The 13,215-nt window shown below is 42.9% G+C and overlaps 1 protein-coding gene across 1 annotated transcript; it reads left to right on the top strand.

Annotated features, from left to right (window-relative positions):
• The first annotated feature begins 10,309 nt into the window (after positions 1 to 10,309).
• Positions 10,310 to 12,963, top strand: LOC119354271 (WRKY transcription factor 55-like). Its single transcript, XM_037620987.1, has 3 exons — positions 10,310 to 10,680; positions 11,200 to 11,292; positions 12,564 to 12,963. The coding sequence occupies exons 1-3, from the start codon at positions 10,310 to 10,312 to the stop codon at positions 12,961 to 12,963; spliced, it is 864 nt and encodes a 287-aa protein (XP_037476884.1).
• The last annotated feature ends 252 nt before the right edge of the window (positions 12,964 to 13,215 follow it).

The raw sequence follows: 13,215 nt of genomic DNA, 5'->3' as shown, positions 1-13,215 counted from the left end.
AATTTCAGCAGTGGAACTTGTCCTTTGTCTTTCCTTCCATGTGAAGGGCACTGGTGGAAGAGGCTTCTACATTCAACACATGTTCTTGGTCTGCATGAGCTTAACCCTGAGGGGTAGATAAGGCAATTCCTTTTAGAGAACAAATAAATCTCTTGGGTGCCCTACAAACACATGGGAGCATTTGATAGAGGGCATGATTCAAAAATATAAAAGTCAATGCATTGTAGGTCATCTTAACTTGAAATGATGGTTTTCCGCATTTGAGACTACAAGAAACTCATAACCAATCAAGCTTATCAGGGGTTAAAAGGGAAAGGGAGATGAAATTGACCCAATGTACTGGAATTGAAAAAAGCTAAGAAAAGTCTTCTGATGGTACAAATGCTCTATCAAGGCCATCAACCCTTCAATACCAATCATATTAACTTCCATTGAGGTAGAAAATCCATATGAGTGTTGATTTACATTTCTCAGGAAAGCCATGCCAGAAGTTTCAGACCAGAGAGCTTTGTTATCGACAAGTCATACTAGGGTAGGTCAACCAGAGGCACTACATTTAGGTAAGGTCCAATAAAGTTGCCAGATGGGCCAGAAATATCATCATGTTGCAATGCATTAGCTGATACAGTGTTCGCAACATATTGAACTTCATGCTCAATGTCCCTAATTTCATCAACAGAAGTATTGTGTCCAGGATTATGCATTGTAGGTAGGACCAACTCGTTACCATCTACCAACTTAATCACACGATCAAACATATTGTCGGGAACAAACTCTTGCTCTTGCTGAATTTCAGGGTCAAGTTGTATGACAAGAACTTCATGGGGATCCACCAGGTCATTCTCCACAAAATGGGGAGCAACCATATTCATATTAAAATTATTGGCTGGTAGATTAACTGGCAATAGCTAGTTGAGGGCACAAACAGGAGGAATTCTTAGGCATTAATGTCCAAAGGAGGCTGCAAATTAACTAGGTGAAGATCAGCTGGGTTTTCTTAAGGGGTCTATAGGTTGTGAACATCATGTAGCATGGGCTGGTTGGTCTAAATATCAAGAGGTGTAGGTGGCCCAAGAAGCAAACTCAAGTCGGGGAAAATAACATTTTATTGGGAGAGACCCATCCCATCTGGCTTAAAAACTGCATTCCACCGTAAAAGCCTAAGCACACAACTAAAAAATTATCAGAACTAGCATGTGATTGAAGAGAGAAGGACAGAAGCAGTGGTTCATCCAGAGGTGCTAGTCAATCATTGAGCTCTAAAACCTCACCATTATGCAGTTTGTGATACACTATATCCTTATGAGCACGCATAGCCCAATGACACCAACCATGCATTTCACCTTCTTCCATAGGATCAGGTTGCCCCCTTGTTGCTGGTTCATCTCATCAGGTAATTCAGGTTGTTGCAGAGAGCCTAGGAAATGGTTATGCTGATTAGGATGAAAGTTTAGTTGTTGAAGTAGAGCGTGGTGGTTACCATCAATGAGAATTGGATCTTCATCAGGGGGACCAACAACGCAACTGGAATAGTCGAGGATTCAGACTGAAAGCCCCGGTTTCCATTAAGACCAGACTAGTGGGAATATTATAGAGTTATTCGACTCTAATTCTTACGACTAAGCATGTTCTAATACATTTGACTTTGTCCCACACTAGAGCTTACCAAAACTCCTAACAACATTAGAAATCTCCACCAATTTCCTTTTGTCAAAAGGGAGATCTACCAGCAGGGCTCAGATTTCCCTATTGAAGGTAAGATTTCTCTAGTTTAGCCCTTGATTATGCTTTTGGAAATGATGTGCACATCTGCATACCAATGAGGACTATGATTAATCAGATATTCTCTATCAAGAACACTGTTAATCCTCAGATATGCTTGTCCAAAGGGGTAGAGACTGATTTCAGAAAACCCAATCTGGCTCACATCATGCAAAAATTTAGAAATAATTTCCCTGATAATGGCGAAATGAACCTAAAGAATGGGCATTGCAGCGATAGTATAGCAATCACCCACTCCTAATGCGCAGGCTAAATAGGACTGGAAAGAACTCTAACCCTTGTCGAATGACTGGCTATTTGAATGCTCTGATACCATCTTGTGGAATCAAAGCCAGTGCCGAATCAAAAGGGAAGTTTCACATTTCTTGCAAAGAACCAGCAAAAGGCTTGATCGACGGTAGTGGTGGTGGTCATAGGGTCAGTGGCAAACATTGCAAGGGAGGATGGTGGTGATGAAGATCTATTATGTTCTGAGCGAGTGGGGGAGCAGTGGCAAAATTAATTTTCCGAGGTACCAGGTCAAGGAGGACGCGGTAATCTCCCAATTAGCAGCAGAAACAGACTGGTAAGTGGGTGCCAAATTAGCTCCACGATTAGCTACATATTGGCTATTGAAACCGAGTCGACATCCACTGGCAACGTGGCCCCATCACGTACAAGATCGACACTAGATTATATTAGTGCAAGCAAGCCGAAAGTGTCTCGAAAGGAGGAAACAAGGACAAAAGGCTGGTTTTTAGAATTCGGCCCAAAGCACGATAAAGGCCCACAGCGGAGCATAGAACAGACCCATTAGCATTATTTTGAATATCAGATGATCATGCCTCATCAAGACGCGTGTTATTGATGGATTGAATGTGTTGAATATAGAAGTAACTCCCCTCTTTGTCAGAGAACGTGATCCAACTTCAAGATTGTTAGCCGAATTTGGAGAAAATCTTTTGGAATTGGATTGGTTACGATCATAGATCCTTGGGGCTCTTAACGCATCAGCATAAGAATTTGACTTTCGTGATCGGGTAATAAGAGTCCACCCTTCTTCTTGCTCATGAACCGGCTGATTAATCACCTTTCTGGGCTTGGCACCACCAAGTCTCCCGAAGAGAAAACCCAAGTTGCATGCAAGTATGGAAATATTACCTTCATTGTAGTTCACAAACCCCACAACCATGGAGGAAGCCGAAAACCTAAACAGATTACTCTTGGTCCCCAACATTGAACAGAGAAGCCCTTCCTCCAAAACAAGATAATAGAATTGTACGAACCGACTCCTTAGTAAGCTTTATCCTGAGTCTGGTGAATTCCGCAATAAGGAAAAACTCACGAAGCCCTTGGCCACTAGTGAAGCTAATCGACAATTGAAGAGTATTTCATATGCGCTCCTCAAATGCATGGCCTTCCTTGAGATATATGGTATGCGGAGGTCGATGGCACCAGAGTCGTGACCAACGAGAGAGGCAGTGGCCGTGGTGATCGGAGCGGCCAACGGCGGTACGTGGCTGCCGCCGGTGGAGTGGTATGTGGCACAGGTAACGCACATTTTCCTATAAACTTTCAAGTATAGACTACACTCTTGATATTTGTCAACGGCCATGAAACGGATTCCTCCAAAGCATAGACTGATGGAGGGCACACTATACTATCTTTTTTTTTAATTGAATTCGAATAGTATCCTATCTGACGATGAGAAGTTCGAGATCGAGTTCCAGCGCTTGGGCCTTTCTCACCGCTGCTGCTTGGGCGCCACTCACGGTGATCCATCTGCCCAGCATGATCCGGCGAATCCGCGCCGGCAGCTCGTGTATTGTCTCGCAGACAGAGCAAGGGCGAGATGGAAAAGTGCCAACGACGGCACGGATGCACGCGGCCTCGCTGTCTCGTATAGGAGACTTCGAGGCGGGCGGTGTGAAACCATGCGGTACATCCATCCATGTCGACGACCTCCTGCATCCCACTCGCATCGATCATATCGCTTCCCGTAGTAAAGCACGCGCACCCATTCACCTGATCAAAAGTCTCACCTGAATAGAATAGCAGCACCCGACACACGGAGAATCGATTTGTCTCCAAAAGCCAGCTGACAGACACAATTATTTGCCCCTTTCTCAACACACGGCAATCATATACTCTAGTAGAACTATAGTATTTACGATACAGAAAATATGCAGGTGCCGACGTAACAACTGGGGCGTCACGGTGGTGACGTGCGGGGCCTGACGTATGTACGTACGTTACTTGCAAGTTGCGGGTGGATGCATGAACCGGGGCACATATGTACGCGATGCTTGATGCGACTGGTGGATGGGAACGTGGGTGGCAGACAGCGTCTCCATTGGTGCAGGCCCCATGCATTTACTACACGTTTTCAGATCGTCACTGATTGATCGTGAGCATATGCTCCGGCACACCCTGGCCGAATGCAGCAATTCAGCTAAGGGCGTGTATAATGCATAGCCTCAAGGTGATGCCTCGCATGCCATGTAGGATCGGATATGACGTAAAGTAGGTTTGGATAGAGAAGCGAGATTCTCTTCAAGAGGCGGGTGCTTGAAGAGAAAAAATATGGTCCGATGACAAAACTGAAAAGATAAAAATGAAAAGTAGAGATGCATGTGTACTAAAGTTATTATTTTCTATTTTTTAATAAGACCCACTAGTAGTAGTTTGCATTGGGAAGAAAAAATAAATATAAATATCTTAAATTATTTTTTGTCATGGGGCATATATATATAAATATGCCATTATTGTACATGCCCTAATCTTAATACTCCTAGTGGCCGGCCGGATCAGTTCAGTGCTCAGACACCGGGTGTCACACGAGCTACGTCAGGCTGAGAAGCCCTTCGATAGATCGTCGCAAAATCACGTGAACCGAAAGCCACCCGCTGCTATCTAATTCGACCTCGCAAGCAGTTGCATGAACAATTGAACATGGAATCATTACGCTATCTGTCTATCACGGTCGGTAAGCGTCGTCATCAACTTGTTACTTTCTTCGTCTAGGTGTATAAATCACCTTACAAAAACCAAATAATCTTAAAATACTTAGGCATGGTACATTAACTCTTATCTCGTTTCTTATTTCGTGACATATCAACCAATAATAGATGTGGGTTATGCATGCTTTAAATTGTTAGAAATATAATTGGGTTTAAGTTAGAGATAAGGAGATAGAGATATAATTAGTTTAAACCACATAACTTGTCTTGTACTCCAAGTCTCTATCCCTCTTGTACTTCTATATATACCCTACACAAGGGTTAGATCAATACAACGAATATTATAGGTTCTATATTTTCTACATGGTATTAGAGCGGTTTGTCCAACGACGCCGATCCTACCTTCCTCCACTTCCGCAGCGCGGCGCCCCCGGGGAGATTAATCTCCTCTTCCCGGGGGCGCGGCACCCGATTCAAACAAAGATTGGGTCGGTTTCTAGTTTAGATATTAGATCGATTTTTTAGATTAGCTCAAATTCCATATATTCCAATTTTCGAAATTCCTTAGTCCATCCTGTAGATCGATCCCATATTAGGCACAAATAAACTCCACGATCAGATCCAATTCCGGTGAAAAGCAGTGCATAATCGACATCAGTCATCAAATCGACGTACATCGGTGGTGCACCGCTACGGCAACGCGCGGGGCACGAGGGACATCGCCAGATCGTCAGCGTCGACGTGGGGGGTTCCGGCCCGCAACATCAACCAGCGGCATGTGCGCACGGGTTCTACATCGACAATCTACCCAGCCATGCGCCGCAGTCACCGCGAGACCCACGATCGCCTCAAGCCATCCAGCGGGTGTATGATCTGCACCCGTGCAGCCAGCCAGATTGGCACGTATGGCCATATATGCAGCAGCCGGGCATGCACCGGACGGAACCAAGGAGGTCCATCGCACGTTCATACGTGCATGTGGCGTGACATATCTGCGTGCATGGCTTGGACACGTGTGTCCATACGTCTCCCCAGGTCTGCCGAGGTGCGACTTGGATCACGGGAGGGCAGACTCCCGAACTCCATCGACTCCGGCCGATCAGCGCCTCATACGACGATGAAGTATACCGAGCCGAGCTACACCACCTCTTGCATCGCCTGTACCTGCGCCGACATGCCATCTACATCGGCCCGAACGACTACATCGACCGATCTGCACTGCGTCGAGCCGAACTACACCGGGCCGAACCACGACATCAAGCTGTCCGATCACAACAGACTACGAGTCAAGATCATCGTCGAGCAAATACACGAGAAGCGACATCAGCACCAACCACACGTCAGGCCGGTGTGGAAAGCGTGCAATTCTTCATCGACTTCTTTGGTACAGCACGGCATCGACACCTCGTCGCCACAAGGGACGCCTCCAAGCGACGCATCATCATCGACACGCCGCTGCACCGTCGACACTTCATCGTCAAGGTCTTCATCAACATGGTCTTTACCAACATCATCGTCGACACGCCGTCGCCGCCTAGCGTCTTTTGACAGATTTTTCTGCAAGACGCGACCTCGACGACGGCAATGACCGCGTCACGACGACGACATCGACCGCGTCATTCACGACGGCACGACTGTATCGACACGACGTCACTATAGTGACGACCCTACACGGACACATGGTTCTGGCAAAACCTATGTGTGCTTGATGGGTTTCCTCCGGTCTTGGCAAAACAGGTGGACTCATCGTCGACGACACCCTCTGACATTCGCAAGGTGCATTGTCCACGTCTGCAGCTCCGTCATATCGCAATTTTTTTGTGCCTCCGGCTTTGTGCGGCTTCATCATCCACGATGAGTACACCATCGACCACGACTACATCGACCAAGGCTACATCACCATAATCGGCTACCTCGACATCGACAATAATGGCTTGATCTACAGCAACACATCGGCAACAACTCCAGTCAACAGCGTCCGCGTCGTCACCAGCATCCACGCCACTCCCGCTATGACTGCGGGAGGGAATAGAGGAGAGTCATGAAGGCACCAGAAGGGGACGCAGTCACCGCCCTAGGTGCCAACCCATCAGAGACGCAGTTGATGATGGCGCGGCGGAGAAGACGACGAAAGCGCAAGACTTCAAATCCAGTCGTACTCGTCCGCTTCGCTCCCGCTACGACTGAGGGGGAATGTTAGAAATATAATTGGGTTTAAGTTAGAGATAATGAGATAGAGATAGAATTAATTTAAACCACATAACTTGTCTTGTACTCTAAGTCTCTATCCCTCTTGTACTTCTATATATACCCTACACAAGGGTTAGATCAATACAACGAATATTGTAGGTTCTATATTTTCTACATAAATGACTTGAAACTAACAAACACGACATGCAGTGTTTAGTTCATTGCATGCAATGCTATTAATTAGCAAAAAAAACATTAAATTCTCTCGTGTCCCCCCCCCCTCCCCCCGCGCGCCTTGGTCACGGTGCACAATTTGTTTTTTTTAATTGTTTGGATTGCTTATCACATGTGTCATGTGGTGTCATGGTGCACAACATAAGATGATTTATACACTTAGACGGAGTATCATTCTAGCTTACATTTCCAATACCCTGGTTGAACCTATTATCGTGCATGCACAATTATTTGTGCTCCCTCCTTCCCAAATATTTCCTAAGTTTTGGCCAATACTATAGAGAAATGTTGAAATTTACTATACCGGATAAATACATCAATATATGTTTCATAGTGAATCAACTGATATGATTCTTTTGTTATAAAAATGTTAATATCATCTCTATAAGTTTGGTCAAAAAATTGACTGATGACAAACTTAGGGGATTTATTTATTTATTGCTAATGAGGGAGCGATAAACCTGAATGTAAGACCACAGACAAATTAACTCCTTATGTTTCGCTACATATCGGTCCTGGACCCACCATAGGCACCAGCTAATTAATAATACAATAATGATGGAGTAGATTTTCTCAGCATACACATACACCGAAAAATAGTTTTCTGAGTCCAAGGACAAATATTTTGAGAGGAAGGCTGAAAAAGGATATGTTATTCCACTAAAGGACACCAATCAGTGTTTTCTATGTTATATTTGGCCATGTCGGGATGTGGATGTCGATCGACTAATTTGATTATTTTACAAACAGGAAAACTTTGTTTTTGCCACTCTAGCTTTTGACCACTTTGCTTATATCACTCTAGAATTTGACATTTCACTTTTGTCACTCTTAGTTTTTGACAATACATCACAATTGCCATTCCGTGGCAAAAGCAATAATTTTAGAGTGGCAATTGCGATACATTGTCAAAATCTAGAGTGGCAAAAGTGAAATGAAAAGGTATTGCTTTTGCCACTGAATGGCATTTGTGATGTATTGTCAAAACTAAGAGTGGCAAAAGTGATACTATGTCAAAATCTAGAGTGGTATAAGCAAAGTAGGCAAAAACTAGAGTGGCAAAAACAAAGTTTTCCCTTTACAAACACCTCTAAATCTAGAGCTGGATTAGCTGAATTAGACATATATTCTAGAAAACATTTTCTTTTTGCTTCTAGCTTTAAGATTTTTAATGTCATGGATGACCTCGTTCTATTCTGTGGGAGAATGACCTTTACAATTTAATTACAAGATTTGTGTTTGCAGTGCTGAAATATTTCATTGTTCAAAAAGTATAGTACGATGGATTAAATAGTACTCCGTCCCATCCATATTAATTATCGCTGATTTAGTACTCCCTCCGTTTCTTTTTAGTTCGCATATAAGGTTTGGTCAAAGTCAAGCTTTATAGAGTTTGACTAATTTTATATTAAAAAATATAAACATTCATAATATGAAATCAATATTATCAAATGCACCATGAAACGTATTTTCATACTATATAGTTTTAGTATTGTAGATATTCATATTTTTTTATATAAATTTGGTCAAACTTTGTGTAGTTTGACTTTGACCAAATCATATATGCGGAGTAAAAAGAAACAGAGGGAGTACAATTTCATATTAAATCATTGACAATTAATAAGGATTGGAGTGAATAGTATCTTTATCAAAAAAGAATTAATAGTACTCCCCTATTTTTGTATACAAATAAGATATATATATTGCAACTATACAAGGTCAAAAACAGTAGGAGAGGCAAAAATTAAAGATGTTCCCTCATATTAGCAACCCATGGTTTAACTCTCGCATGCATCCAGTGGATTATAATCATACTCACAACTACTTTCTCCCTCACACCCACTCAATTTCCTCCAATTTGCATGTGCCCTATTAATTAACCCGGTAAACAGAATACAAGTTGGCTTGCAAAGCAGACATTAATTTTTAGCTTGCTACTTGTAATTTGAGTTAGTGGCCTTGTATAAGAAAATAGAAGGGATGTGTATGATAGAGGTAATGGTGTCCCGATCTTTCAATGAGAGGTAACTATCATCTTGGGTGGAGTAAACTTTGACGATCCAACTACGAACATGCGAGGACGTCATGCCTTAGCGATCGCTAAACTAAATCCTAGAGGCTATTGACCACACAAAACACGATCAATCTGGACACGAAGGTCTAATTTGTACATGCAAACAATGTACAAGTAAGAACTAAGATTTGCAATCTGGTGATTGACCTGGTCATCGAACACACAAAGTATGCATATATGGCAAACTTTTATCTAAACAAACCTCAAATCTAAATGATGCCCTACGGGTTGTATTTATAGGAAATAGAGGAGAATTTTGTCCAATCTTGACAAGGTGGGACTAAATTTCATCTTAAGTTGTTTTCCCTATCAATACAAACCCTAAAAATAGCCTATGGTCTGGTATTTCAAAATTACATGGACCTGGCCCAAACGTGAGGTGGCGCCAACACCTATATATGTTTATAGGCGAAAATATGATGTACGGACTTTGTATATTTCATCTGTGCCGCCTCGTGTCATGACGACGGCCTCAAAGTTGTGGAATCTTCATTCGGAACGCCCTTGTCAAGATCCTGCATGTAGACGGGTAAAGTGACAATACTCCGTACAGATAACTTTAGTTGGATTTATGTTTTTACAATGTTTTAAATAGTGGGCTATGACATTTAGCGGCGACCCTTAAAAACAGCTATAGCTGGGCTATAGCGGGGCTATAGCGGTAAACTGTACATGAAATCTTTTAGCGGCAACACCTCAAACAGCTGTAGCGGAACTATAGCGGGGCTATAGCCGGCTATTTAAAACTATGGTTTTTACTAAACTCTAGTGTTCTCTTTTAGTCATTGCGTTTCACCTAGCTACTCATTCTCCAATACACGTTCAATTACACATCAAGCTAGGCATTACTTGAGGTTCACACAGATTAGACATTTCTCTTTTGCACCTAAACACGCAATAATTAGATACTCTTTTTGGTAAATACTAGTAGTACAGTATTTCTTTTATATATGTACAGACACTTAACAACTCATGTCTCTCAGCTAGGCCATTTCCTCCAATTAAGAATCCAACACCTAATCCAAATCCACAGAGTTCACTCACATCCGCCCCGTGAAGACAGTAGAATAGAGCAATATCCCCTCACCTCATGGCGATGCGGCCCAAGTCCGAGATGTCCCCGCCGCCCTCCGACCAGAGGGGCGCTGTCATCGAGGAGCTGAGGAAGGGCGCTCAGCTGGCTGACCGCCTCCGGCAACAACTGGAGCTCATCCCGGAGCTCGGTCGCCGCAGCGCCGCGCTGGCCAGCGTGAGCAACATCTCCACGGCCCTAGTGTCGTCCGCCTCTATGCTGGAGTCCAACAGAGAGCAGTACGGCTGCTCCTCCCCCGACCCCGGGGCGGCAGCCTATGCTGCCGGCGCCTCCGGTAATGGCGGTGGCATTGGGGCGCGAAATGGAGCCATTGCCCGCACCAGGAAGGCAAAGCACCGGCGAGGCCCCCATGGCGAGGAGCTTCCAATGTGAGTGACTTTGTGTTTGCTTCAAGGAATACTACTGTAGCATAGGCGTATCTGTGGGGATCTGTGCTAGGGAGGAATCGTTACTGGCAGATCCATGTTACTACACACTTGTGTTTGGGATTCAGTGAGGATCTAACCCCAATACCCGATTACCCCATGCCTGCAGTGTTGCTAGTCCGGTTGTTCTTTTTTTTGCTGGTCCGGTTGTTCTTTAACTTCCTGCTCCATATCATCTTTAACCCTGTGCAAAAAACGGAAACCATGCATGAATTTGTTTGGCAACCCTGGTATTCTATATCTAACGTTCAAAGCGATATGAAGGAAAGAGATGCTAATACAAGGAATTGAAGGCAAGAAATGTTAATTTGTCGGTAGATCTTGCGTTATTCCGGTTCATCCTTTGAGGCATCGAGCTGTAGCATATGTTTGTTTCTTTGCATGCCGTGATTTATATTTCATGGTTAGCTTAGCTAGGGACGTGTGTAGTAAAGTTAAGTTCAATTAATTTTATTTCTTCAGCAAAGGGAGGATACTAACTGAGACACCAGAAAATGATGGGTTCCACTGGAGGAAATATGGCGAGAAGAAGATCCTGAATGCTGTTTTCCCAAGGTATGATTCTTTAATTTGACGGAGTTTCACTTTCATCCCTTAAGGCTCAAGAAGCTCTCTCTAAGTATCCATTAATTTGGCATTAACTTATGGATATCAAATACTTGCATTTTCTCCTATGGATTAAACAGAAAAAAATCAAACAGATTTTCGAAGAAAAGAATGTAAAACAGTACCTTTGTCGTTAGCAGTAGATACACCTTTTCCTATTGGTCTCGTTGTAGCTTCTCACCACCTTTCCACCTATTACATAGCAGACTCTGAACTAATTTTGGGTTGCATGCATCGTTGAATCTAGAGTCCAGGGGAGTTTTATCTTTCATTATCTAAAAAGGCATTACACAAAGCAAGAATCATAGTACTTCAATTGTGCATTATATTTAACTATGGTTATTAGAATGAAAACACCAAAGTACTTTGATGCTAAATTAAGCATTATGTGGCTTGGCATGGATACTCACCTCACATTAATGAGTTGCTCCAAAATAGTATGGTTGGTATGGGGCACATTTGCGGCATATCACATATATGGACCTTCCATATATCTACATTGTCCTTGGTCGTAAGAAAGCCGAGAAGACACATCTTGTGGAGACTGGAGAGTATCTTAGGCTTCCAATATTCTTTTTCAATCAAAGTTGAAGTACGTAAACAGATTAGTATGTGTATGTGATAGCACTATATTTGAGGTTGCACTCTTAATGGAAAATTTATATTATGTATATATTCATTTCTTTGCATGTGTGTGGAACATAAAACCATTCTCCTGGTTGTACACAAGTCAATCATGCACATGTTTACGCTTGTTTATCTGCATATATTTGGATGGCATAAAAAGGTAAGCCTGAATATGAATATCAATCATTGAGTTTTATGATGAAGATTGCTTATGGAATAAACCACTTCGCTCATGATCATACAAACTCCAGGGGACTAGTATATGACAATGGAGGTGATCTACTCAGAAGTATATATGATATTTTTATTTTGTGGGAAAACATGAAATTTTACCAGAATTAATTTTTATTTGTTACTCACTTAGGTTGACGTTAGCATTGTGTCATATCAACAAGGTAAAGATCTTGCATATTTCTAAACTTAAAAGTGTGTGCTCTTTGCGATCCGTGTGATATATATACACGAAACTTTGTGGAATTTAACACAACTTATTATGTGTTTTCTCAAAAAAACGTAATCCATTTTGTTCTAGCAAAAACAAAGAACATAAAAAAGTGTTATATGTTACCATACACTTGGTTAATTGTTTGCAGGTCATACTACAGATGCGGATACAGCGACGAGCACAGGTGCCCGGCAAAGAAACTTGTGCAGCAGCAAAACAACAACGACCCTCCTGTGTTCATGGTCACCCTGATCAACGACCACACATGCAGCAGTCTGTTCCCTGCTAATGATCAACCACCCAGCAGCTCAAACAGTGCTACTGCTAACTCACAAGTGCTGGACTTCACCAAAGCATCGCTCTCTTCAGCTGTTGGTCTCTCGAGGTTGAAGAAAGAGGAAGACGCAGGCATGTCGGTGACCGTGCCTAGCTACACGTATGAGGAGTTGGCTTCTTATTCCTCGCTGCCGTTGCTCTCGCCGAAGGAGTGGGAGATGGAGATGGAGATCAAGTCACTTTTTCGTCATCACTCGGGAGGTGGTACTTAGCTAGCTAGTTATTCTGTGAAACTTGTTTTTCGCTAGCAAGGTCACTTTGTTGCGTCCAAATAACTACCTAAACCTGAATAATTGCATGGATTTATGTACACGCTCTAGTGTGGTAGTGCTAGCAGTATGACAGCACAAGTACAAGAAATGTCTTTCTGAGATGTATAACTGACTTGCGCTTAATAACCTTTGGAGTGGAACAGGCCTGCGGCCATATGGTTAGTTGCCTATCTTCTCACGCTAAATGTAATT

This window comes from Triticum dicoccoides, chromosome 1A, assembly GCF_002162155.2.
Source record: "Triticum dicoccoides isolate Atlit2015 ecotype Zavitan chromosome 1A, WEW_v2.0, whole genome shotgun sequence".
Lineage (NCBI taxonomy): Eukaryota > Viridiplantae > Streptophyta > Magnoliopsida > Poales > Poaceae > Triticum > Triticum dicoccoides.
This window is presented reverse-complemented; position numbering and strand designations above follow the sequence as displayed.